We start from the raw sequence: 26,638 nt of genomic DNA on the forward strand, positions 1-26,638 counted from the left end.
TTCTGCCTTTCTGGTTTTTTTAAGGCTCTCCTCTCTCATGCCTCATTTTCTTGTTTATATATATACCCCAAGAAATATTGAAAAATAAATTAAATGGAAAAAGTTGTGTCATGGTGTTAACTAGTTCACCAAACTCTATTTTATGCCCCCTTCTCCTCACTATTACTAGTTCAAAATCACACACCTTATGTATCAAATAATCATAATGTTATATGGCCATGTAGGATTGAAATAGACGTGACAATAAATAATCAAAATGTTACGGAACTCGACAATTAGAATAGGTTCATAATTCAATTTAATTTAATAAAAAATACAACATTTACTCTTAGATCGGGATTTTTTTATAATCCGAATAGCCCTTATACATGGAGCAATGTCTCGTGGAGGTAGAAATCCTATGGGTTGTGAACTTACTTTCCCGAAGAAGCAATTATGGTATTTACCTATTAAGCATCGAGTAATCCTGTGCTTCGTAGGACCATCAAGGTCAGACCAATTATGAAGGTAGAGACGTTAAAAAACAAACGGAACTCAAGGGACGAGATAATAGGTTGATGGGTTCGCCAGCCAGTAACTTCATCAAAACATATAATTATTAATGCAAGCGTTATCTGAAATAATTGGGAGTAGAGTATTTGTAGGTGACTTGTAGTTTAGATGACTCGATCTCTAATGACTTCGTGGGATAACCCTATAGGTCACCAAACTAATCAATAAATAAAAAAACAAACATTATAAGAAGAGGGATGCTATGTGTACTCTCTCAAAGTGGAACTCTATGTTACCTCACAACTTAACATCAATTTTCATGTCAACATTATAAAATATTATGCCAAAAATATAAGACGATAGACAATCCGTATAAAGTTCCACTTTTGAGAGTGTCTTCTCAACATTCCTCTTATAAGAAGCACCAAACATCCCTCTTCTTTATTGATTCTCTCTTTCGGACACATCAAATTTAATTTCTGCCAAGTTCTACCATGCATGCATCCCATTCAAACCAAAATCCTTTTTCAAACACACTAGTCATGTAATATACTCAAGTTACTAGTATATGCATGTGTGTGTGTGTATATATATATATATATATTTATACACTCATATTGTAAAGTCAAATAAAGTTTAAAAAAACACAGATTCAACCATTAAGTTGGAGACAAAATTGGATGATGCATGAATTTGCATATTCAGTCTCTTGCTTAACTCTCATATTTTAATTAAGTCCTTCAATCGTAATCATTAATTTTCTTTATCAGGTGCATCCTCCCACCTCTTTATGCCTTAAAATCCCAGTTATTGGAAGCACAATACGACATTACAGAGAGGCTTTTTCTTTGTATGCCATTCGGGGTTCAAAACCTGCTGGCCAAAATGGTTTCTTATTAAAATTGAGATTCTACTCCTCCCCTTCTAACATATGTGATCAATGACGAAATCTTAATCCTCCATTGGTTAAGTTATTTATACATATTCATTATATTATTATAATTTTATCGATGTCCTCGTTGGCACTACGGTCTACTAATGTTCTTTTATGCTTATAAGCGGGTTGCCCCAGGTTCGACTTCTATGGCTATGGAGGACGAGTTTTTGGAAGAAAAACGGCATGTGGGGGAATACAGGACAAGGATTTGAAACTATAAAATAATAATATCAAATACGGCGAAAAATTGTAAGTGACGGAGAAAGCTGTATATGGATGAGAAGTTTGATACCTAATTATATTGTGCAACGTACTTTACTCAAATCCTCAATTCCAATATCGTGGTATGAAACATATATAATATATGGATATCAAACACCTTCCTTGATGCATAATGTTTCATGTTTGAGAATTGAGACGAGTGATTTGTACTCAAAATCCATGTTCATTGGTGGTGAATTTTCTTCAATTTATGTATAGCAAGATAGCAATTAATAGGACTTCTCCAAATATTCTCGCGTGCATATTTATATAACCCCTTTAGTGTTTGCCAAGTAAGTTGTATTCTACATCGTCTTCAAAAAAAAAAAAAAAAAAAAAAAAAAAGACTAAAAAAGCAGTGACATGCAGCTAATGACAGCGGCGGCGAAACCCTCCGGCAGCAGTCTTTTCGTCTTCTTTTCTCTTCCTCTTTATTTTGAATAGGTTGCTAACTGTTTTTGAAGTGTATGATATATTGGCAAATAGCACTGTGACACTAGTATATATCCAGTTGTTTTATTTTAGTTTCATGCTTACAATTTGTTTGGTAGCAATACGTTTGCCGGCGAGTTTAATTAATCTTGTTTAGCAATATACTTATATAGATAATAGCTACATCTATCTTAGACAATTATCGTATTAAGGATGCAAAACAAGATTAATTGGACAAGCGCACACACACGCACACATATACAACGGAAACATTATAAAATGCTGAGGCCATGACGAGACGATGACGCCCTGGTTGGATAAATAAGTAGTTCATGCGACGTCTGTTGAGGGAAGGAATAAGAATAGAATAGATGGCATGGCATATAGCTAGGGTGGTAACGAAGCGTACGTGGGCTTTGATCAAGGATAAGCGTGGCGATTGGTCATTGGTGGCGAACTGGCAAAAATGAGGGATTAGGTAGCTTGCTCTTCAGTTTTGGCTATGGAGTTGGCGTCTGTGAGTCTCTCTCACATGGCCATATATGTTTGATAAGTAGTTTGTGTTGCAATACATGGTTGCATACTTGTTTTTATGTTTGTCCCTGTTTTAATTTGCTTGTTTTGCATTTCAACATCCTTTCAAGTAATGCAACACTAGTTGTGTTTTCATCAATTGATCTTGTTTCTAATTAGGGTTATGTTGCTAATTAATTATATGCATAGTACATAATACTCGTATTTTGTAAAAGGTGTTGTTATTGGTGAAAAAGAAAGTGTAATTATGCTGTCTTTTGTGGCAAAATATAAAAGAGAAATTGTATTTGCATGTGACGAGTGCAATCCACAATGATTTATTTGAAAAAATAGAAAGAAGTTCATGTTTTTCGTATAATTAGATTATTTATGAAGCAATTTTATGAAAGAATTTCATTTTTCTCATGTGCCAGCGTTGCGGGAGTGCCATACAATTGACGATAATGAATATATTGTCAATAGATATTCGATCTAAAAAATAATTGGGTTATGTACATTACAATTGTTGCAGTTGCTTTCATTCTCAAGGATGATGTTGTGAAGAGATTTTATCTTGTAGCGAAAACAGAATCTTAGTTCCACAACTATTCAATAAGCGTGTGTCACAACAGAACTGAAAAAGTAGGGTTTTTAGCTATTTTCTGAGATTGAGATAACTTCTTACTTTGGTCCTAATAATGAAAATTAATAGAAGTAGTCCATGAGTTTGTCCATCATAAATCATTTTAGTTCTTTCGTAAAAAATCTATCAATATCCTCGATAAGTTGATGGATTGGTTTGACAAAAATATCCCTAAAAAGGTGGTTACGTGGTCGTTCACGTGACAATTTAATAAGGATATTGACATATTTTTCACTGAAGGACAAAACTGATTTATGGTAGACAAACACAAACTCATGACCACTTCTATTAATTTTCGTTGTCAGAGACCAAATGAAAAGCTATGCTAATTTCATAGAAAATTTTGGTAAAAAAGCTAAGAAGATATAATAAAGAAATTCGATACTAGTACTTAGATTCTTAAAATGACAATAGAAATAAGTCGGTAATATGCTAATATATATGCAAGTTCAAGGGAGCACTATGAAAGTATGAAGTGGTAATTTATAGGATAGTTTCTTGGTTATTATGCAACAGATTTTGATGATTTTGTGAGTCGGTAAATCCTGTCCACTGAGTGAGGTCGGTGTTGCCGCTCCAGGGTTGAATTCTGCAAAGCCAAAACCAATAACAAGCAAGTCTACGACGACGACGATGATGAAAGACAAGACATATGACTCGTGCATGAAGAAAATTGTAAAAGATGATTAGAAATTCTTTCAAATCGTGCATAAAGTGTTCCACGATGTAAAACTTGAATTTAAGAGTCGGCCGGTGTTGAAAGGCTGGTCTTAAAAGCTCAAATAATCAACATCAGCATCATTACCTGTACTGAGCGCACTCCCCTTTACCAACCATGGTATAAATATTTCCAACTAATGAAACTGCAATTAGCGGATCCCAGAAACGATGACATTGACCAGTTGCTGTTGAAGAACACAACAATTCCACATTGAACAAAATTAAATATGAATTATATCAAGCGGTTTCATTTTTTACGTGACTTGGATTGAGTGGTTTCACTTCTACTGCCACTGGAAGCCTTTTTGTGACGTGTGTGTTGTGCAGTTAATTAGTGAAATATTTATGTGGTTAAATGAACCGCTTATTTGTTTTTCAAATATGTTAACACAGTTGCCACATTGATGCTAAAAGATGGGTAGAATGAACGATTGTGACAGCAAGGAATGTGACCCAGCTGATGCAGCAAACGGCAACTTTAATCTAAGAAGGCAAAGAATTTAATCTTGAAGGGATCCTGAAAATAACGGCTTTGGCCTTTCAATCGGCGTCAGTCTTTGTCGTTGATTTACAATATGAACTACTGAATATCCTTTTGACTATAAGCTGAAAAAGAATCATCTAGGATTGGATTATGGCCCCTATAAGATTCGTTGCAGTGGGGTTTAAGCTTGGTCAGTCGTTTTATTAGGGTTTATTTGAATACTAATTAAGTAGGGTTTGTGTTCATTTTGTTTCCAAATATGCGCGTGCATGCAGTTCATCAAGCAGCCAATGGGCCACATGCTACGCGCGGTTCAAAGAATAACCGTACGCACGCTTGCTGATCAAGCTTAAGTAGATTTACTTATTAAGTAATTTGATAATTAGCTACTCCTAATTAATCTCATTCTCCACAGCAGTAGTACTGTAAGTCTGTAACCCTAAACCCTATACTACTCTTTAATCTCGTGTGAAGTCTAATTTAATCATGCTTTGAACTTCCATTAGTAAAAGAGCACCCAACCCCATCATCATAAAATTACATCACAGCTACTTCTCTGGATATGAAAATGAGAAACAAAAATCCCACTGATCGGCCAACGATTTTCCAACTGTTGAATGCTTTTTCTAGTTGAAAACTGATTCACCAAGTCGATCGATTCATATACTTATCTTCTTTTCGCATTGTAAAAAGTCCGACACTATAAACATGGAGTTCGATCGGGATCACTTCGTAAACTAAAATGATCGATCAATGTTCTGTGTTCACATTCCAGAAAATAATATCGAAAAAAGAAACCTAGTAAGGGTTTATAAGCAATTGAGATGCTTTATATTGTCAATTAATTTTATATGGTTGAACCTCTTTGTTTAATGGTATCAGAGAAGGTTTAGCCACTTGTGAAGTCGAATGACCACACGTGCTCTACGTCATTTAATTTGTGTTGCCACGTGTTTGACTTGAAAATTCACCACATATGAGGGTGCGTGTGAGAATTTGAAAGTAAAAAGAGTCTCACATCGGTTAAAGAAGAAACCTAACAACGACTTGAGAGTATCGCTACTCAACTAATTGATTTTATGGTGTAACCCCAATTTTCTTCCAAGTTCAGATATACTCTTAATCAAGAAGCCAAGTCAACGTGGATCACTAGTGTAACTAAATTGATGTCATTGACTATATCTTAATTAAGCCTAGCTGTAAATATATATTGTAAACTCTATTGATGAATGAAATCAACGTGAAATATATATATATATATATATATTTCTCATTAGATATATTCGTACACAACCAATAACAGACGAGAGGATTATACATAAAAATTAAAGATCAATATCCAGAGCAGTAGCTGTGATGTAATTAGCGAGGCACAAGTTGACTGCTACTAAAAGACATCAGTTCATCAACTCTTAATCACACCCATTGAATTAATACACTAACAAATCTACATGCAAGATGAAAGAGACACAATGACACATACACTAGGTTACATGATAGAAGCTATAAAAATTATTTTTGGGCTTTTAATTTAATCATGCATTGAACTTCCGTTAGTAAAAGACCACCCAACCCCATCATCATCAAATTACATCACAGCTACTTGTCTGGATATGAAAATGGAAACGAGAATCCCAGTGATCGGCCAACGATTTTCCAACTATTGACTGTTGAATGCTTTTTCAAGTTGAAAACTAATTCACCAAATCGATTCATATACTTGTCTTCTATGCGCATTGTAAAAAGTCCGACACCAAAAAATGGAGTTCGATCGTAACCACTTCCTAAACCTTGAAGATGATCGATCAATGTTCTGTGTTCACATTCCAGAAAATGATGAAAAACCTAACAAGGGTTTATAAGGAGTTGTGATACTCCCATATTAGTTTTATCGTGGTCTCCAACTTCTTCATGGTTTGGCCACATGTGAATCTCAATTACTACACGTGTTCCACGCATCCAATTTGTGTTGTCTGTATATTTGGCTTGAAAATCTAGCACACATGAAGAGCCGTGTGAGGATGTGAAGGTGAAAAAGTCAAACCTCAATGAGGAGAAAAACTTAATAAAGGCTTATAAGAAGGCAATTAGCCAGTTTTATAAAAACCCCAACTTTCTTCCCATATACTCTTAATCAAGAAGCCAATTCAAAGTCAATGACAAATGAGGATTCTACCATCCCTAAACTATAGCACTTAATGTAAATTGATATGTCATTTATTTTATCCTAATTAAGCCTAGATGTAATTTTATATATTGTAACCTCATGAGATGTATACAATCGATAACACACGCAAGATGACTATACACAAAAATTAAAGATACATAGAATAGTCTTGCGAGGGACAAGTTGACAAGTACTAAAAACATTTGTTCATCGCCACTTAGTACTACAGTATTGTGGTATGCCTCTTTATTTGTAAGTGAGAGGTCTTAGGTTTGATTTTCGTCAAGGCGAATTTGAATTACATTATAATGATTGACCCACTGTGAGACTTGACCCACTTCCTCACATCTTAATGTAGATAATATCGTTTGTTTATAAATATTAAAAAAAAAAAAAAACAAACAAACAAAAAGGACATATGTTCATCAACTCCTAATCACACCCCTTAAATTAATGCAAGTAATAAATCCAAATGCAAGATGAAAGACACATAAACTAGATTACATGATAAAAGCTATAGAAACAAAAACAAAAAATGACACGATTTGTACTTTTTTTTTTTGGTGAACGACATGGATTATGTTTTTTTTAATTACACAAACTTGGTTAGATTATTTTTTGTCCACTTGGTTTAATATGACACTGCATTTGTTGGTCATCTAGACTCACTTATCATGATGAAGTGTTGTTTTTAGTTTTTCTTTTAAGAGAAGATTAGATAATTAAATCATTTTTTAAAGATGAACATAATACAAACAAAGAATTTAAGGTTAGTTTATGAAGTTTGGAAGAGGGGTTTGGTTTAATGTTAATATTTAAATATTTGGGGACAACCTAGGTTTTCAGTTCAAGAGCTGTTGAATGGAACCACAAAACGTCAAATGGAATACGGCTTTTCAATTGTTTGCAGAGTGCCTCCATTTCTGTGTACCGATTAAGATTTTTAATCACAATTACATAAGAAAATGATGACAAGGAGAGATTTGTAAACGGCTCTCTAAGAACGTAGTTGTGCACTTTAGTTTTATACAAACACAACGTAAAATTTGTATAAGAAGCGCATGATAGCTTGTTTACAAGTGCTTTTAAAATGATTGAAAATATTTATAGAGAAAATATTTTTTTTGTTCCAAAAACACTTGAATTGCTTTCTGCAATAAGCACCACTTATGTGTGTTTTGCATAAAGCATTACAAATGTTTTTTTAAGATTCACTTGCATTTTTTCTAAGAATTAATTCTAAAACACTTTTATTATAAACACTTTCAATTATTTTAAATGTATTTCCAAATGAGCCCGATAACACCTTTTAAGTGCCAACGACACCAATACGAGGGAAAATTGGGCTTTAGCCTTTCAGCCCAATATGCTGCCACAGAGCCATGTCATTGGAGTTGGATCCCACACTGACCCATTTAGGCTGAAAGGCAAACTAGCATGGACCCAAGGTGATCTCCACAAATAGTTTGAAGATTTAAATTCTTGTATCCAACACCAATAGATTAATGAAATAGAGCTCCAATTTCCATTTTTCCCTTGTTAAAAGGAATATGATATTGAGTAAATGAAACTAGAGTAATGTTTCCTTTATCCTCATTCTCAAGATAAAAACTTGTGTTGAGACGATAGATTAAGTAATATTTAGGACATTTTTCATAAAAATATGAAATTCCTTTGTATTGTGGTCTCATGTTATGCCACCTCAACGTGAGAAACGCTATAGTTATACAATTTTATACAATATTTTTTTTGGTTTTCACATTGGCTCCATGCTCAATCTCTAGAAAGTACATTACATATTTAGATGATTTTAACATTTTCGTCAACTCCTTTAAAACTTCATATACTTTTTAGTCTCATGATGCCTTTCATTCAAGGATTAGAGCAAAATTAATAGAATAAATCAAAGCGAGAAACAAAATACAAAATTGAGTTACATGTGGGTTAAGGAAGATTCACCCATATATTGATTCGTTGAAAGTAGCTCCTTTGTCCACGGGTATTGCCAAGATCGTCTTTGATTGCTCACTAAAGTCTATTTCGACCTTTGGACTACCTACCAAATTGAAATTGAGGAAGTTAGACCAATACGGCGTATGTTAGCTACTTTCCTTATTTGCCTTTCCCTATCTATTTTTTTTTCACTCATCACTTGGTACTATGTAACTTATCACTTGTTTGTGAGTGAAAAAAATAGATAAGGAAAGACAAATATAAAATATAGCTGGCATTCCCATACCAATAATCAAGTCTCCGGTCAACTAATTGACAAATTAGAAAAAAAAATATTGAATTTTAGAGGATAAATCGATAATTAAGGCGATTATAAATCTACACGTTTTCTTTGAGTTTACCAAAAAGCAAAGAACTTTTGAACATCAAACGTTGAATCCACTTGACTTTCCAAAAGCCCGTCCAATCTTTACAACCATGATCCTGTCACCTACTCCGACTTTCCGACCACGAACCCCTCCTCCGTTTCACCGGAAATCAAGCTCTCCGAGCAAACATCCACAAAAAAGGCACCTACCCTCTTTCCTCCCATCAAAATCGTATCCGAAAACCCCAAAAACTCACTTCAGAGTTATGGCCGGGAAACGGTTGCCAATGGAAGGGTTAAGTCGAGAGATGTGCGCCATAGCTTCGCAGAATCTGGACCATGCGCCGGCTCGAAGACGAGTCCGGTCCGCATTCATCGACGTGCATCAGCAACTTGATCATTGCCTGTTCAAGGTTCGTTCAATTCAATTCAAGTTTCAATTTCATGGGAGTTATGGACTCGCTCATAATCTGTTCGGTTTTTTTAGATGGATCATAGTGGCATCAGAACAGAGGAGGTAACAAGCAAACTGTTTATGTTATTATTTTATATCTATTTTACGCGAGTGATATTTTTCTTTAAACGATTTAAACTCTATGAGCGGGGGATTCGAACTTGGATGGATAGAGGAGCGTGTTCACTCTAGCCAATTTTGTTACGCTCACGTCTGTAACAAATTGTTTAGTTTCATTGATTCTTTAATAATGACTGTGTTAGAATTTGACATGGGCAATTTAGTGGTATGGAAGGAATTCAAGGGGTATGGAGATTTTCTGCAAAAGCTGGTTGCCAAAAGCTGGTGATCGAATCAAAGGTGCTTTATGCTTCTGCCATGGCTATGGTAGTACTTGCACATTTTTCTTTGAAGGTTGGCATCTCTGCTCCTTCCCCTGTTTTATACGTAACCCAAGTTCAAATCTTTTGCCAATGCATTGCTTAAACTTAAGAAGTTCCACACATGGTGTGCTTCAAAATTTTGGACTGTCAGGTATCGCCAAGCGAATTGCTGCATCTGGATACGCTATATACGCCGTGGACTATCCGGGTTTCGGTCTTTCTGAAGGATTGCATGGTTACATCCCAAACTTTGATGAATTAGTCGGCGATGTAATCGAACAGTTTACTAATGTCAAAGGTATGAAATTGCTTAATTTAGATTCCAGTGACATTCTTCACAATATAGGCTTTGCTAATTTCTTTGAATTGATTGCAACTCCAGGAAGATCTGATGTGAAAGGTCTGCCATTCTTTGTAATGGGAGAATCCATGGGAGGAGCCGTGAGTCTCAAGATTCATCTTAAGGAGCCGGACAAATGGGATGGTGTAATCCTTGTAGCTCCAATGTGCAAAGTAAGCTCCTTTTCTCTAATTTGGTTTTTTAACTGATCTGTTTGGGACTGTTTCGGATGGGTAAAAGAAATACTTGAAAGCGCTTATGGTTTCGTATAAACGCTTTCTGGATCACCACCTAGTAGGTGCTCATTCAAGAATCGCTTCAAGAATTTTATTTTTTTCAGGATCCACTTGAATTTTGAACAAAACTTCAACGGGTTTCTGATGAAACCGCTTCTAGGAACGGCGCTTATGACCATAATTCCTAGCTATTTAGTTTTATATTAGACTATTGCATTCTATAATCACCAACTAAAATTCCTTCGTCGACTCTGAGTTGTGAAGATAGCGGAAGACGTGATGCCTCCGGCAATGGTACTGAAGCTATTAGCCCTGATGTCTGAAGTTTTGCCTGAGGCGAAACTCTTCCCGCAGAAAGATACATCCGAGCTAAGCTACAGAGATCCGAAGAACAGAAAAACGGTTAGTCCCTTGTGCACTTTGCAATTTAATTGGACTCTGTACACATGTTGTTCGAGGTTAATCTTTTGTGCTACATTATTCGCATGGTTGCGACAGTCGGTTCATCATTTAAAGCTGTGACAATATTAAACTGTGATACTAAATTTCTCTCCGTAGGCCGGTTACAATGTGATTTCTTACAACGACAACATGCGATCAAGAACAGCTGTGGAACTTCTGAAGGCCACAAGTGATATCGAAACGCAGTTGCATAAGGTCAGTTGCCAACTTGCCATTTCTGCTGCTCTGCAAAGTGCTTTTCCTTTTGTGACGTTGGAACACATTTGCAGGTTTCGGGCCCGGTTCTAATTCTTCATGGAGCAGAAGATAAGGTGACAGATCCTTTGGTGAGCCGGTTGCTTTACGAGAAGGCATCTGGCAAGGATAAAACTTTGAAGCTCTATCCGGATGGTTTTCACTGCATTCTTCAAGGGGAGCCCGATGACAGAATTTTCACTGTTCTTGATGACATTGTAACATGGCTTGATTCCCGTTGCTCCCCCAATTAAAATCTTTTACTCTCAGTTGAACGTGGTAAATGCGATGCACTTAAAAGCAACGCATAAAATTGTCATGTTCTTTTAACGAGAAATTATCGACAATCTGATGAAAATACTCTCTGATTCACTCACGAAAAGGAAGTATATACAATTATTCTTAGTCATGACGCATTTATCAAAATTTCTTTAATTTTAATCTCATTTAACAAGAAATTTCCGACAATCTGATGAGAATAGCCTCGGAATGACTCACAAAAAGAAAGCATATACAATTATTCTTTGGTCATGATGGTTTATCAAATTTTCTTTAATTTTTATCTCATTTACCGTTCAAAGTTAAACTTTAATTCTGTCCTCCAAATGGTTAATCGATTTGATTTTCTGTTCTAAATGTCATTAAACAACAAAAACACTGATTAAACTAATAATTATAATCGATCAGTCTTGCTAAAAAAAAGTAAAATATATTTGGCACATGGTCCATGCGCATCCTGTTGGAAACAGCGACGTGCACTTTCCGTGGACAAAACAAAAACCCAGAAAATGAAGTCCGAGTATTCCTTAACTTAATCAATCTCAAAGACCTCTGGAGAAACATCAAGCTCTGTCTCCCCTTGACGTTTTCCTCATTGAGCTCCCCCTTAACTCCAATGGACTTTTCTCGCTCCCTCAGACTCCAAACTCTCGAGTTTCCTCTCAGATTCCAAACCCCAATCGACCACCTCCACCAAAACCCCACATTCTCGGTCCCCGGAGGAGCTCGCGGCCGGATTGTTTCAGCCTTGAGAAGGCCACCCATTGAAGGTTTGAGCGAGGAGCTGAACTCGATCGCCAGGCGGAACCTCGACTTTGCCCGCACTCGCCGGCAGGTTCGATCCGCTTTCGTTGAAGTTCAGGAACAGCTCGACCATGTCCTGTTTAAGGTTGGTTTCTTTCGATTTTACTTATGATTAACATTTTTGTTTCTTTTCATCGTCAATCATCTAATTGTTCGTACTTTTGGTTTGGTGGGCAGTTTCCAACTGGGATCAGAACAGAGGAGGTAAAGTTTTCATTTTGCTCATCTCAAACTATTATGTTCTGTTTGGTTTCTGAGAAAATATAAGTAGGGCTGGTTAATGATACTTAAATGATTTCCGCACACCAGTTCTCTGGTTATGCACCCTGTTTATTTATGTTGAGTGTACGGGGAAGAAAGGAGGTGTGCGGAAATCACTTTTCGTGGTGATATTGTATCCCTAGTATTTTTTACTGTTAATTGGGTTTGTAGTGGTACGAAAGGAATTCGAGGGGGGTGGAGATTTTCTGCAAAAGCTGGATGCCGAAACAAGGTGTTCGAATTAAAGGTGTTTTATGTTTTTGTCACGGATATGGTGATACTTGCGTTTTCTTCTTTGAAGGTTTGTGTCATTCCTTTCAAGTATTAAGTAGCCAGTGTGTGTTCTTGATTTTGGTATATTGTTGTATAGTTGAGCCGAATTTTAAGGTTTTAGAACACATGATATCGGTCAAAGTTCGGATTTTTCAGGTATTGCCAGGCGAATTGCTGCAGCCGGGTACGCTGTATATGCCATGGACTATCCGGGTTTTGGTCTTTCAGAAGGATTGCATGGTTACGTCCCAAGCTTTGATCAATTAGCCGATGATGTGATCGAACAGTACACCAAGATTAAAGGTGTTGCACTGATTAGCATCTTGATCATCAGATACTGCAACCTTGCCTTATTATCTTTTAGCGTAATTAATTGAAAAAGGTGTTGCTTTACATATTTTGACAGGAAATAAGTATTTTCAGGGATCTTAGACTGATTAATTCTTCCTGAATTATGATTGACAGAAAGACCGGAGCTGAAAGGGTTGCCCCACTTTATATTGGGGCAGTCCATGGGTGGTGCCGTTACTCTCAAAGTGCACCTAAAGGAACCATATGCATGGGATGGAGTAGTTCTTGTGGCACCAATGTGTAAAGTATGTCTCTTGTAGTTCGGTGGAATTTAAAGGTTTCCATGTGTCGAGAAAAAGTTTGAGTCTCGTTGTTAAGAATTTCCTTGCGATGACTGTTTTTACAAATTGAGCATTTACTAGAGACCTCATCAGGAATTTGCACAAATCCTCTTTTGGTTTGCAGGCATGGAACTGTCTTGAGGAATCAAGGACCTCCATGCTAATTGTGGGGAAAAATGAAAATTAGAGGACACTATTTCAACAAGACCCTGAATATTACACTTCTTCAAATATAGTTTCTCGCCTGCAGACTTTCTTAATAAGTTTAATTCCATCGTTATTTTTCCTCCCTGAAAGTTTGGTGACCTTGAGTTGATGAAAGATTGCAGAAGACGTAACTCCTCCAGCGGCAGCTCTGAAGATATTAACTCTCATGTCAAAAGTTATGCCGAAAGCAAAGCTTGTCCCACAGAAAGATTTAGCGGAGCTGGCCTTCAGAGACCTTCGGAAACGGGAAATGGTTTGTCTTTCATTTCCTCTACCCACAGGAATGCACGTGTATGAAAAATGCGATGGACATGATTTATTACAATAGCGAAATATCTTTATCTGCTTTAAGAGGATACAAATTTAAAGTATCGAATGGAGGTAACTGAGACAGTATTTGCTCATCCCTTATCAGGCTGTCTACAATGTGATATGCTACAACGACAATGTGCGGTTGAAGACTGCTGTGGAACTGCTACAAGCTACTAAGGATATTGAGATGCAACTCGAGAAGGTCAGTTTCAGCAGTATATTGTGTCTGATGTGCATCCATTCTTACATATTGCCACTGCACGCGTTTAATGTTATGTCCCGGACTAACAAAATTGGAGATGTGTCAGGTATCAGCGCCACTCCTAGTTCTTCATGGAGCTGCAGACAAGGTGACTGATCCTCGGGTGAGCCAGTTTCTTTATGAGAAGGCCTCTAGCAAGGATAAAACCCTAAAACTCTACCCGGAAGGTTATCATTCCATTCTCGAAGGAGAACCCGATGACAGAATTCTTACCGTCCTTGACGATATTGTCACTTGGCTCGATTCCCGCGTTCCCCTTCATAGCTTTTCTCTCTGAATCTATGTACTCTACCATTTGATCTATTGCTTTTGTTTTTTCTTTTTACGCATTCTGGTGAAGAAACTGCATACCTTAAGTTATCTAAATTTAAACGTTACGTGATCGTAAGTTAATTCGTTGTATCACAGATTCATCATCTATGCAAGTTGTCTCAAATTGTTTGAAATAGAACATTCAGCGTGTTGAACCTTACCATGCTGGGGTTTGAAAATATGCTCTCTCTCTCTCTCTCTCTCTAATCGCCGACCCCTGCCTTTGGTTGGGGTGGGATCGGTGACAACCAAAATATTTCAGCATGCTTTTCTCTTTCTCTAGCCCCTTCTTTCTTTCTTTATTTTGGTTTTTACTTTTGGTTGCTGTTTCTCTGAGCTTATGTCTCAGTGCCTTCTGAGCCTTGTCTCAGTTTGCTCTAAGCTTGTCTCAAATCTGGAATTTATACCTTTTCCATCACCAAAATTCGTCCTCACCGCGAGTTCTCACCGACATAAGTCTGCTACTCAGCCCATCGGGTGCCTCCTCGAGGGGTCTCATCCGGCAGCACACTTTAGTGGTTGGTAGCTTTTTATGTTCGATTTGCACTATTTGGTAGGAATATAGGAGCGCTCAAAGCTCGGATAGCTTGGCTACTCCTATTTTCCATTCTTCCATTTGTTTCGTTGGTTCTTCAAAGTGGTAGCGTCTTTGCGCTGGTGGTGTGGCTGACTTGGTGGTTGTGGTTGCTTTCCTTTTCTAGTTTTAGGGTTTTTTGTATATGGCTGCCTCTTGCGGCCTATTTTATTGGAATTTCTTCATGTGGAGTTGAAGTTTTGCTTGGCTGTTTTGGACTGAATTTTTAGGATGTTCTTACCTTGTACTAGCTCTCTTTAAAGAAAATCAACTGTAATTGACCAAAAAAAAAAAAACTTAACATAATAACTCTCATTATATCCCCCAATAAAAACAAAATGCTGTGACTAATCTCTCCATAAGTGTGACATGCAAGAGATTTTCAATCACGGGCACTCAGGTGATTTTTTAATTTTCTTCTAAAAATAAATTTGTTGAAAAGTGAATTTTTTTTATTCACTTCATATCCCTTCATAATTGTAGTTACTTCTTGTTCTTTTAACCATGGTGATTACCTCTAAATATTTGAGCTAAGTTTTTTGCCTAAATATATTTTTCGATCTTTTTAACGATTTTTTTTTTTTTGGATAAACAGGAAATACAAAACCCGGGACGATATTTTGGTACTAGCTACAATAATTGAATGTGATCCATTATTTAGACGGGGGCGTTTGTTTGCCCTCACTAAGTTGGACTGGATTGGACTGGACTAGCTATTAGTCCAATACTGTGTTTGTTCCATGCTGAGACTAACATTAATGAGACTAAAGGGGACTAGCATGGACAAAACCCTTCACTAAGAGGTCTTAGCGAGACCCCCCAATAACCATGGGACTAGCTAAGACTATCCTCTCTTTCTCGTCCTCGTCATGCTTAACGACCACTCCCGACAGACTCCTCGTCATCTCCGGTCACCTAGATCAATCATTAACTTTCCGACTCTCTTTCAGATCCATTTCACAACCAACTTTCATATAAAATATACCAAATTGAAGCTAGGAGTGACAAGATTACGATTTTACTTGAATCGAGGCTAAAATATGGTCGAATGTGGCAGGAAAATGGCTTGGAAGTCTCGGCCTGTTTGGGCTTCTTCAAATCCATGATAGATTCGAGCATTCAAAGCTAAGATCTCGATCCAGGGATGGTAATGAATTTTTTGGCGGTGCTAACTTCATCCAATTTAACGAGGGTTGGCCAGAAAACACATCGGGAAACCTGCAACTCGTCGGGAAAATTGAAACCGTGAGGTTCCGTTCGAACAACGCATAGCTAAAGAGGGAGGGAGGACAGAGAAATAGAGACTGGAATCAATAAGGAGTTTGACCAGGAATGAGAAAGAGACATGAATTGAGAGGTCTAAGAGGAAAAAAAGAGGGAGAGGGTGGGACGATGAGAGAAGAGGAAAAGAGTGGGATGGAAATGATAGGAAAATATGGAGAAAAAGATAAGATCATAATAAAATATTAATAATTTTTATATTAAATAATATAATATTAGAATTTGTTATTATCCAGCTTCTTAGTCCAATACTGCACCAAACGCTTCACTAAGTTAGTCCAGTTTAGTCTAGTCTAAGCCAGTCCAGCTTAGTTCTTGAAGCTAATCCAGTCCGAGATAGTCCGGCACAACAAACGTCCCCATGGTCAATGAATTTATTTTATTATTTTGGTGAAGCTCCCCTAATGTTTTTTTAATTGAGTGTTTTAACGAAAAGTCTGCGGTACTGTTCATTTTAACGAAAAACTATATTTTTACACTAAAATGTCAATTTTGATTCACTTTCCTCTTTATTTTATGCTTATTGTTTAATTCTGATACTATTTATTTTATTCTTTATTTTGTGATTATCATTAAAATTCAAAGTTTTTAAATTTTTTTTATTATTTTTCTTTTTTTATTATTTTTAAAAGAGAAGATTAGCAAAAAAATAAGGTCGGTAAGGAACCACTGATCAGAGGTTGACCCAGAAGTTGAAGACAAGCAGTTGATTTTCTGCGATTGTCCCTCACAAACTCTAAACATCGCAGGCCTTTAGAGATTTTTATTAAGCGATCGGCATTCCACAAGAGGCTCGTCGTCTTCGTTAGGCATCCATGTCTCTGTTAAACCAGCTCTTCAACAGAGGCGTTTTCGGCACAAAATGGTTGGTGAATCACATCCTTTTACTTGTCTGTTTCATTAGTCGTATTAATCATCTGGGTCTCCTTGTTCTTTGCTTATCATGATTTAATTTTGTAATTAGTTATCCGGAATTGCTTGTTTTCGTGAAATTTTAGTTTAATAAATGCTCAATACGTTGTCGAAATTCTTGATTTTGGGAGGTACCCAATATTTGTCAATGCATGTTACCATCTGGGTTTCTTTGATTATGTCATTACTATACTTGTGGAAATACTTTGATCGGCATTTCTGAGCTGTTGGCGCTAAATGTTCATTGTTTTCAGTAAATTGGTTGTTTGTGAACTCTCCCGGGTGTGAAATTTGGAGACTTGGAGGCAAATTTCTAAACTTTTTCATTGCTGTTTTAATAAGGGGGTCTAAATCCTTAACCTTGGCGGGTTTGTTTTGTAGCAAAACATGTTTGAATTTGGGTATTTCACGCATTAAATTGCTGCAAAACAAGAGAGATGTGCAGCTCAAACATATGCGCAAGGAGATTGCGCAGTTTTTGCAGGCTGGCCAAGAAGCAATAGCTCGAATTCGGGTACAACTTCCAAAATTGTAACAAAATAATGTCTATGCCTATTTGATTGGTATCTGTTTCTTGTTTGAATTGTTATAGATAATTGTGGTGAACATTTGATAATGGTCAGGTGGAGCATGTTATACGAGAGCAAAACATTTGGGCTGCTTATGAGATATTGGAGCTGTTCTGTGAATTTGTACTTGCACGTGTTCCCATTATTGAAAATCAGAGGTAAGTTTCGGCTTTAGATAACTTCTGGCACTTGGCCTCCCTTGTCATATATGAACATGACAGACTAGTTGCATTACTCTAAATATGTACTTTGGAGTCTATCACTGTTGTTTGTTTTAAGCAGTAGGACATGAAGACACAAAATACTAATGCAAGTTGTAAAAACTTTGAGCATTGCGGTTTGTTTTAACCAGCAGGCATATTGGAACTGTGTTACTTTTGCACACATGTATGTTAATGTCAATATAATTTATTTATGCCACTCAATTTCTTGACCAATTTTTCCCTAATTATAGGGAGTGTCCAACGGAATTACGAGAAGCTATATCGAGCATAATTTTTGCTGCCCCAAGATGCTCAGATGTTCCAGATTTAATGCAGATCACAAATTTGTTTACAGCAAAATATGGGAAGGAATTTGTATCAGCTGTGTCTGAGCTTCGTCCTGATTCTGGTGTCAATAGAACAGTTAAGCGGTTTTATTGTGTATGCAACTGTGAGTCTTTGAAGAACAGCATCATATTTGTAAGATAAAACTGATACCACTTTTCAATTCGTTTTGTATAATTTTGGCAGATAATTGAAAAGCTTTCAGTTAGTGCTCCTTCTGGAGAGGCAAGGCTTAAGGTATTGAAGGAAATTGCACAAGAGTACAAGCTGAATTGGGATTCTTCTGACACTGAAGCGGAATTCAGTAAAAAGCATGACGATCTGCTGGTACTTTTCCAAACTAAGTTCTTTTCCGTTTTTAAAAGTGATTAGTTGTAGCTTAATCTTCAAACATCATTTGTGTCATGGTTTAGTTTTGTAGTCGTCAATGGGTGCAACTTCTCATGATCAGGAATTTCTTGTGTGTGCTGGTTGTGCTTTCACAAGCTTATTCATGATACATGATTTTTTGGTTTCAATGGTCATTTTTGTCAACAGTAACCCTTTTATTATTCAATATGGATTCAGTAGATTGGATATTAAAGTGGATTGATTTCGAACAACATTTGAAATTGGACTCGCATCTTGAAACCATATGTTTGAATTTATTAGGAGATTTTAATGTTATTTACACTTTGATTACAGAAGTTGTGGCCTTTTTTCTCCTTATTTGTAGGGTGGATCGAAGCACGTAAGTGGTGCTGCTGCACCTTCTCAAGCTCCCACAAAACGAGTAACTTTTAGTTCCCCACCTTCTAATGGGGCACATACTATTGTGCCTGCAGATATTAAACAAGAACCTCAATACCTCCATGCTCCAAGATCTTTAATCAAGACACCATCGTTCAGTAGTGAGATTCAACCATCAGGGAATGATGATAAAGCAAGACCAGTTAGTGAAACCAAAGGGGAGACAAGACCACAATCATCTGATATCTTGGACAGAGCTCGAGCTGCCATTGCCTCTGCTGAGCGTGCATCTGCTGCTGCCCGTCGGGCTGCAGAGCTGGTTAAGTCCTTATAGTGCTCAAGTAAATCATTTGGACCAAGTTGCACAGGAGGAACAGCACAAAATAAAACATACGTTACTACTCTAGGTAATACAGTTTCCAATAGTTTGTAAAGAAAGTGCTGAGGATTCAACCGTACTCGTGAATACGATTTGTATATTTGTATCTTATCTTATGACGTCCAGAACTCATATGTTTCTCTTATCATTCGCAAATTGTTGTTATTGCAATCACTTTTTCTACAACAGATCTTGTGTCGTGACTGATTGGAGGGCAACTGCTCTGGCTTTCACACTGATTCCCGACATATTTCGTCTATGAGCCAATGAGGCATTAGTTGTGATTGTGATTTGCATATTTTCATTAGCGAGATGGAAGAGTAAAAGCCATCTAATTACATGCCATCATTAAGTCAGTTGTGTGGATATTTCTTGTTTTTGAAAATGTTGGATAATATAGACCAATCATATTCAGATATTGTCCTTGATAATTATGTATTATCCTCCATGACCAGTAGGCATGGACTCACAATATGCACACATGAAATTTTGAATCGGAATTTCATGTCTTCCAACAACACCGGATGCTATGTATTAGTTTGCTGTGCCAGTAAGGTTCCACTTTTCTTTTCTTCATTTACATGACTAACTAATTTCATTTCATGAATCATTTCCATAGTTATATGGTTTGTAATTATATATATGCTAGGTGTCCGGACTAGTTTAAGGATTTAATGACGGAAGAAGAGAACGGATGTGGTTGGATCGATGTTCAAAATATTTGGTCCATGCGAAAATGTAAAGATGGGAAAGTCCAAGTCAGGACCCAACCATTGTTCGTTTAATTAATCATCTAATCTTTGTATAATCTCTTTAAGGTAAGCATAGATTTCTTATTACACCAGAAACTCGTCTGGTAATTTACTTTAACTTTTCCGAAGCTGGAACCGTATATATGTATGAGGAGAACCACAGTAACATGACTTTAAAGTTTGACATAGATGATCAGAACAAACCAAAACATTCTTGTTTGCTCCCCAAGAGAGTCCGATCCGACCTACAACGACACTGCCATATATCTATCACAGCTGCTGCCACAGCCTGATGAGCCTCGATCTGAGAGCCCTATTGCCCTAGATACCTAGAGCCTAGAGGGCTAGACCTAATAATATAAGGCTGCACTATTGCATATATATATACATATATATATATATATATATATAAAGTGTATGTATATGTACATTTAACCTAGCAAAGCAGCTAGGGCTTATGATAAATATGACGGTGCAGTGGCAAGGAGAGACAAGTTTACAAGACCTGATGGTGGGTATAGTTGAACATAGATAGAATCACACTTCTCAACGACATAGCTTCTCTCGTGCAAACACGAAACCCACGTCGGTTTCTCAAAAGACAAAAGTACTCTCTAAGTATGCTTGCAGGAAACTTCAGCAAACACTTCTGAAAGGCACACTTACAACAATTAGCAGTGCGTTTTTATTCACTGTGTCTGTGTCCGTGTCGTGACAAAGATGTAACATTGTTGGTTTAGCATTTTAGCAGCATGCAGGGCTAGAGAGAGAGAGAGAGAGAGAGAGAGAGAGAGAGAGAGAGAGAGAGAGAGATTTATAATTAGACAGCTTTATATGTATATGAGGTGTATATATCACACCAAAAATGAAAACCTGGTTTGAATCATAAAATGCCATAAGAGGTGGTGGTGGTGCTCAACGGAGTAAGATTCTCTCTCTTCCTATTTCCTTCTCCTTCCCTCCCCTCCTCCCACATATTGCTTTTTGTCTTATTGTCTTTAAAAAAATATCAATATAAGATGTTTACGTGGCTAAACCGTAACCATTCAAATAGGAGGAAAGAGAAGGAAAGAAATATTAGGAAAGGAGACAATCCTCCTCCGTGCTCAACCGCGTGACCTTCACCAACAACCCACATTGATATTGTTGAACTGAGCAGTCGTTTTCGTCTTGAACTTCGTTTTAAAATCCTCATTTTCCATTGGTCGCTTGCTTCAGACCTCCCAGCTGCACCTTCTCGTATACTTCTCATCAAATATATGTGTGTTGGGCAGATTTGTGACACCAAAGAAAATACACAAGTTCTAAATAATTAGATTTATACAATTTTAACGGTTGAGATGCAATCTGATTAATCTAATTAATTATCTTTCTTTAAATAATTATGTATCAGGGAACAAAATTCTAAAAACCTTGTAATTAAAATTTATAATTCTCCTCCCTTTTCCTGCTTGATTATTTCTTTTCCCTTATCCTCTTCATCGTCCTTCCTTTGTGCTCATATGAAGGCCTATTTACTATTCTATTTAATATACCACGCTGCAGATGCTAAGGCAACTGGTAAAAGCATCCTAGTAGGGAAACAAGATACCTTGACCACTATTCATTCTTCTCTCCATCGTCCTCCCCTTCTATCTTGTTTTCAGAGTTTTTTTTTCTATTTTATTTTTTTATTTTTCCACATCTTGATGGTCATATCTTAATTCACCAAGCAACCTTTTGTGCCTTGCAGCTATAGCGCCTATGACTACAATTGATTAAAGGCAAAGAATGAAATTATGTTCTGCAGACTATGGCCAATAGTTGATTGCAGACCTCTAACTGAATATGAATAATATAGCCAATAACTCTACTTGATTATCCTGGTTCATGATGCCGGATATGATTGAAGACATATTAACCGTTTTCATCTTACAATTTAAAATCCCAAGTGTCAAGACTATATTAAGTGGATCCATGAAAAAAAAAATGCAGAACGACGTATATAAGGGGAATTGGAGAAGAAAGAGTGGAATAAGTAAGGGGAGAAAATTAGTAACGCACAACTAATGAGATAAGAGAGAAAATAAAATTTATAATTAAAAGTTTTATTTAACTATTTAAATAAATAAATAAATAAGGTTAATGAATAACTTTCGACCTCAACAAAATCGTACGAATTTAATGGCCCAGAACTTGTGTCAAAATCTTGTGTGACTATTAGGGTTGGATGTGGGGACGCATATTTTTATACATATTTTCACTTACGTTTTGATGCAGCTAACTCATCCGTAACATATTTTAATGATCCAACAATTTATCTTTTATATTTTTTCTCAAATATTATATCTACCAAAGATCATCTAAAAATCATATGATTATTGGATTAAATTTAATTTTTTTTTCCAAATTGTATTCGACCATTTTATTTATTACAAATGATGTCTTAATAATTTTAGATTTGAGTAATTTTTTATAAAAATGATTTATGAATAATGTACTAAAATATAGACGGTTCGAATCGTTGAAATACATCACGAAGTGGGGATAAAAAACGTGTCTCTCCCAATCCTAATTCATGTTATAACGAGCTAAAATTGAAATATATGGTTAAACACAACACATGCAAAAGTACGACATACAACTGTCCTATGCCCTTAGGAAGGTACGTGTGGAATAACAAGGGCAAGATGCTTGATGATTGCGAAGTAACCAAACAAGTGGAAACTGTTTGATGGTTGCGTTGCAGCTATTCACTTTGGACTATAATTAGATTATCATCTTTAAATTTTACTTTATACTTTTTGCACTATAGAGAGAGGAACATTACATTCGTGAGAAAATGAATGAAGGATATGGTTGAGAGGAGGGTGAAATGAAGGAGAGAATGCATTGAGCACAAATTTCAAGTGGAAACTGAAGGAAGTTTCACTTCAAAACCAACTGATGAGGATGAGTAACACAACTTCTTATAAATAGCAAGATTTCTATGGTGGTTAACATGCTATGTAGTAAAGAGTTTTTCATACCACAATCCAAATCTTTTCACATGAATTGAAGAGAAAAAAAGCTAGGGTTTGCGGAGATCACTCTATTTTCTCATTCAACTAAAATTGATTAATTACAAGTTTAATTATGCTACATAGAATTAGCTAAAGTGACTAATCATGACAATTGTATTAACTAACAATAGAATTGTTGAAGAAGAAAAAACAAGAGAAATTACCAATGGTCCAATTCGTTTGCCTATTAATTAAAGGCAGAATACCTTAATTAATTAAAGGTGGCTTTCTTTGTAAAAACTGATGGCAGCGGTATGTATGACGAGTTAAAAGTATTTTGGTAGTTGAAAGAAAGAAAAAAAAAACCTAGCTAGCTACTTACTCTCTTTCTTTCTTTCTTTCGCTCACACAGTACACAGAACTCACACGCATACACAAAGAGAGGGAGATATCTCAGATCATATCAGATCATGTGATCAGAGACTATTAGCAAACCAAATAAATGAAAGGAGATAACCAAGATACAGCAACTGATCGAGTGATGGATCAGTTAGCTTACAGAGACATCAAAATAATTCACTGTAAAAAGCTGATCAAATATTAAGCAAAGCTGGGTCTATATCCAATGAGCCCGTCTACTTTTGCTGAGGCTATATATATTTTGTAGTTTATGCATGCGCGCTCCACCTCTCTCCCCGTATTTCAGTTTCAGCCTCTGAATCTGATCTCTCTCGAGTATTAAGTTATTACAGTAACTATTATTAATTTTATATGCAACTTTTAGGAGTAGTTTATTGTTGAAATAACTTTGAGTACTCTATTACTTTAGCTTCCATGTAAATTTCATAAAAACATGTGTAATTTTTCTTCAAACGTCATTGTTTCATTGATACATGACGCCGTCTTTATGATAGACACACACCATGTAAATTGCTCTCTTAATTATTGGCCTTCTACATATGTTTACAAAAATTCATAATTATTATCCGTGATTCATCTCTTTCTCTCTCCGTGCCCGGATCTTTGTCAACCTAGCTATACAGTCTCATACCTTTCTTCATAAGATATTTATATCATGGGATCGCACCAATATTGAGAAAGAGAGAGTACGCTTCCCAGAATATTTTTTTATGACAATTAATTGAGTTAGTCATGCTTTTAGAAGGATGATTACAATTTCATTATCATCTTGTAAGAGTGAAATATAACAAAGGAGTACACTTCTTAGGCTAAATTAAAAAGCATCAGTATGCTTACCACTAGGGCAACCCTAAACTGTGTTCAGAAACTGCATTTATATATAGTACAGTTGATTGATTGATTTTTATTTCTAATTTTTTATTGAGTGATTTTTATTCTAATTTTTGTTCTTTTGTTTTCGTAATTATATCTTGTATTTTATGTTCTTGATAAGAAAAGAAATATAGGTTTGTTTTTTATCATTTGTAGTTTATAGTTGATATATATAACTGCTGCTCCTGCATATCTAGCAGTTAATTGACTAAATTATTTAAAATAAATACCAAATGCAATGAAAGATACTTACAAATTAGAAACCAAATGTTACTTAGCTTTATACATCTTTGTTTGTAACATTTGTGGTAGGGCGCCAGTCTCTCTACTTATGATCACTATTTGAATGTGCTTGATCATCCAGTCTGACCTACTTATAGCTATGCTCTAGTTTGTGATTTGTTCTACAAAGTGAATGCCTCGTTTGATAAGTATTTCGGTTTTTAGTTTTTAGTTTTTGGTTTTCAATATTTATATTTTTAAAACTGAAAATAGAAACCTGTTTTTTAAATTAATAAATAAAAACAGAAAATCAAAATTTGAAAACTTAAGAAAGTAGTTTTCAATTTTCATTTGTGAATCGAATAGTAATTACAAACAAGATATCAGTTTTTAAATTTCAAAAAAATAGAAACAACAGTTGAAAAATGAAAATGATTATAAGTACGATTATACTATACCAAATGTTTAAATATCCTTTTTCAAATTAATCTCTATCTATTGTAAACTTAAAAAAAAAAATGCTAAGGAAGATGGATTATTTACAATCAAACTAATTAATTAGGATCCAGAACCTTGCAATAGAATTAATGAAATAACAAAAAGTAAATAATTAATTTGAAGGATCTTCAGTTATATAAATATGTGCTTGTGGGTCCAGCTAGCTAGGTTTTAGCTGCGAACTAAATCGGGTTAAACACTAGCTTGCTAGGAGTACCCAGTATGGGAAAAAGGATCCTCGCCAGATTTTCCTTGAAATTCTAGAGATCACATCGTGATCGTTCATCGTATATTGTGCGGTTAGAAATCATTTTTAAAATTTAAAATTTATAATTAAATATAAATAGTACCTAACGAAAACGTACAATGTACAATGAACGGTCACAATCGCAAAATCTTTAGAATCCCAAAAAAATGATCCGTTTTCCCCCAGTATGGGCTCAGATGTAGTTCCATTAGTTAACAATCTGATTTCTTATCGGCAAAAACAACTAGCTGTAGTACTGTAGATGGTTGCAGTCCAGCTTAACCTATTACATAAATATAACATATATATATATATATATATATATATATGTATGTATGTATGTATATATACGTGTGTGCGCAAGTTGAGCCTGCAACAAGCTAGGGTTAGCTATATATATAGCTAGGGGTAGGGTTGGTTTCTCTGGTGTCCTCTATCTTCAACTATCTGTCTCTTGTGTAGCTCCTGGTGCCCCGCCTCCTCCCTACCAATCTTCATCAGTCACTTCAAGTTGCACTTTTAAGCACCTGAAGCCCCAATCGCCTTAAATCTTCTGCCGCAGCAATTGGCCCAAAAATAGGTTGGTCCACCCATATATTTAAGCCAGCTGCTTCTTCCTCCAGAGCTAGGGTTAGCGCTGCAGTAAAGTGTTCTGTGTTCCTCATGGCAAATCTCAATCAACACAGAATTTAAGAGATAATAGGTACCCGCCATGATTATTTAATTGGTTTCAGGTTCAGATTTCTTCTGAAGTCATTAGTCCATGTCTCAGATTGCATATGCATCCAGTCCCATATTTATCATTCTTATTTGTTTTTCTCTTAAAATCGATTATCTTAAGGCCATTCAAATTATTACGGACCAATTGTATATATGAAATTAGTAAATATTTGAACAAAACATGCCAGTTGGGTACATAACTCTGGGTAGTGACCAAGAAATTAGTGTAGTGGGCTGAAAGCTCTAAATAGCTATCACATGCACAAAACACGATATATGCAACGAATCTAAATTGATAACTACACCGTCATCGTTGAATAGCGAAGCCACATAAACTTACGTAAGAAAAGATGAGAACTGGTACTTTGTTTCATGAGTAACATATCTAAAACTCAGACTGAAGTAAAAAATATTATCACTTTGTAAATTGAAAGTTTTGCAAAATAACTAAAATTGAAAAGAAAAAAAAAAAGAGTTCACCATTAGTCTTATATCACTTTCTAAATTGAAAGT

The 26,638-nt window shown here is 36.0% G+C and overlaps 3 protein-coding genes across 5 annotated transcripts; all 3 read left to right on the top strand.

The window, feature by feature from the left end:
* The first annotated feature begins 9,001 nt into the window (after positions 1-9,001).
* On the top strand, positions 9,002-11,487 carry LOC137732169 (caffeoylshikimate esterase). The gene is made up of 8 exons (XM_068471468.2): positions 9,002-9,382; positions 9,457-9,486; positions 9,708-9,837; positions 9,958-10,104; positions 10,189-10,319; positions 10,647-10,784; positions 10,941-11,039; positions 11,114-11,487. Exons 1-8 carry the CDS (start codon positions 9,080-9,082, stop codon positions 11,330-11,332), a joined length of 1,197 nt encoding a protein of 398 aa, XP_068327569.1. The 5' UTR covers positions 9,002-9,079; the 3' UTR covers positions 11,333-11,487.
* Positions 11,488-11,821: 334 nt separating this feature from the next.
* LOC137731126 (caffeoylshikimate esterase) lies at positions 11,822-14,599 on the top strand. Its single transcript, XM_068470218.2, has 8 exons — positions 11,822-12,246; positions 12,339-12,365; positions 12,594-12,723; positions 12,852-12,998; positions 13,161-13,291; positions 13,650-13,787; positions 13,950-14,048; positions 14,155-14,599. Exons 1-8 carry the CDS (start codon positions 11,974-11,976, stop codon positions 14,383-14,385), a joined length of 1,176 nt encoding a protein of 391 aa, XP_068326319.1. The 5' UTR covers positions 11,822-11,973; the 3' UTR covers positions 14,386-14,599.
* A 2,329-nt stretch (positions 14,600-16,928) lies between these two features.
* LOC137731958 (uncharacterized) lies at positions 16,929-19,600 on the top strand. 3 transcript variants are annotated; one of them, XM_088688300.1, is made up of 7 exons: positions 16,944-17,140; positions 17,442-17,492; positions 17,569-17,701; positions 17,811-17,914; positions 18,211-18,382; positions 18,491-18,631; positions 19,020-19,600. In XM_088688300.1, exons 3-7 carry the CDS (start codon positions 17,642-17,644, stop codon positions 19,365-19,367), a joined length of 825 nt encoding a protein of 274 aa, XP_088544426.1. In that variant the 5' UTR covers positions 16,944-17,140; positions 17,442-17,492; positions 17,569-17,641; the 3' UTR covers positions 19,368-19,600. The 3 variants fall into 3 exon arrangements, with proteins under 3 accessions (XP_068327330.1, XP_088544425.1, XP_088544426.1); XM_068471229.2 differs by lacking the exon at positions 17,442-17,492 and having other exon boundaries at positions 16,929-17,140; XM_088688299.1 differs by lacking the exon at positions 17,442-17,492 and having other exon boundaries at positions 16,932-17,140; positions 17,530-17,701.
* The last annotated feature ends 7,038 nt before the right edge of the window (positions 19,601-26,638 follow it).

Source organism: Pyrus communis, chromosome 16 (genome assembly GCF_041283825.1).
Source record: "Pyrus communis isolate YQ-2024b chromosome 16, ASM4128382v1, whole genome shotgun sequence".
Taxonomy (NCBI): Eukaryota; Viridiplantae; Streptophyta; class Magnoliopsida; order Rosales; family Rosaceae; genus Pyrus; species Pyrus communis.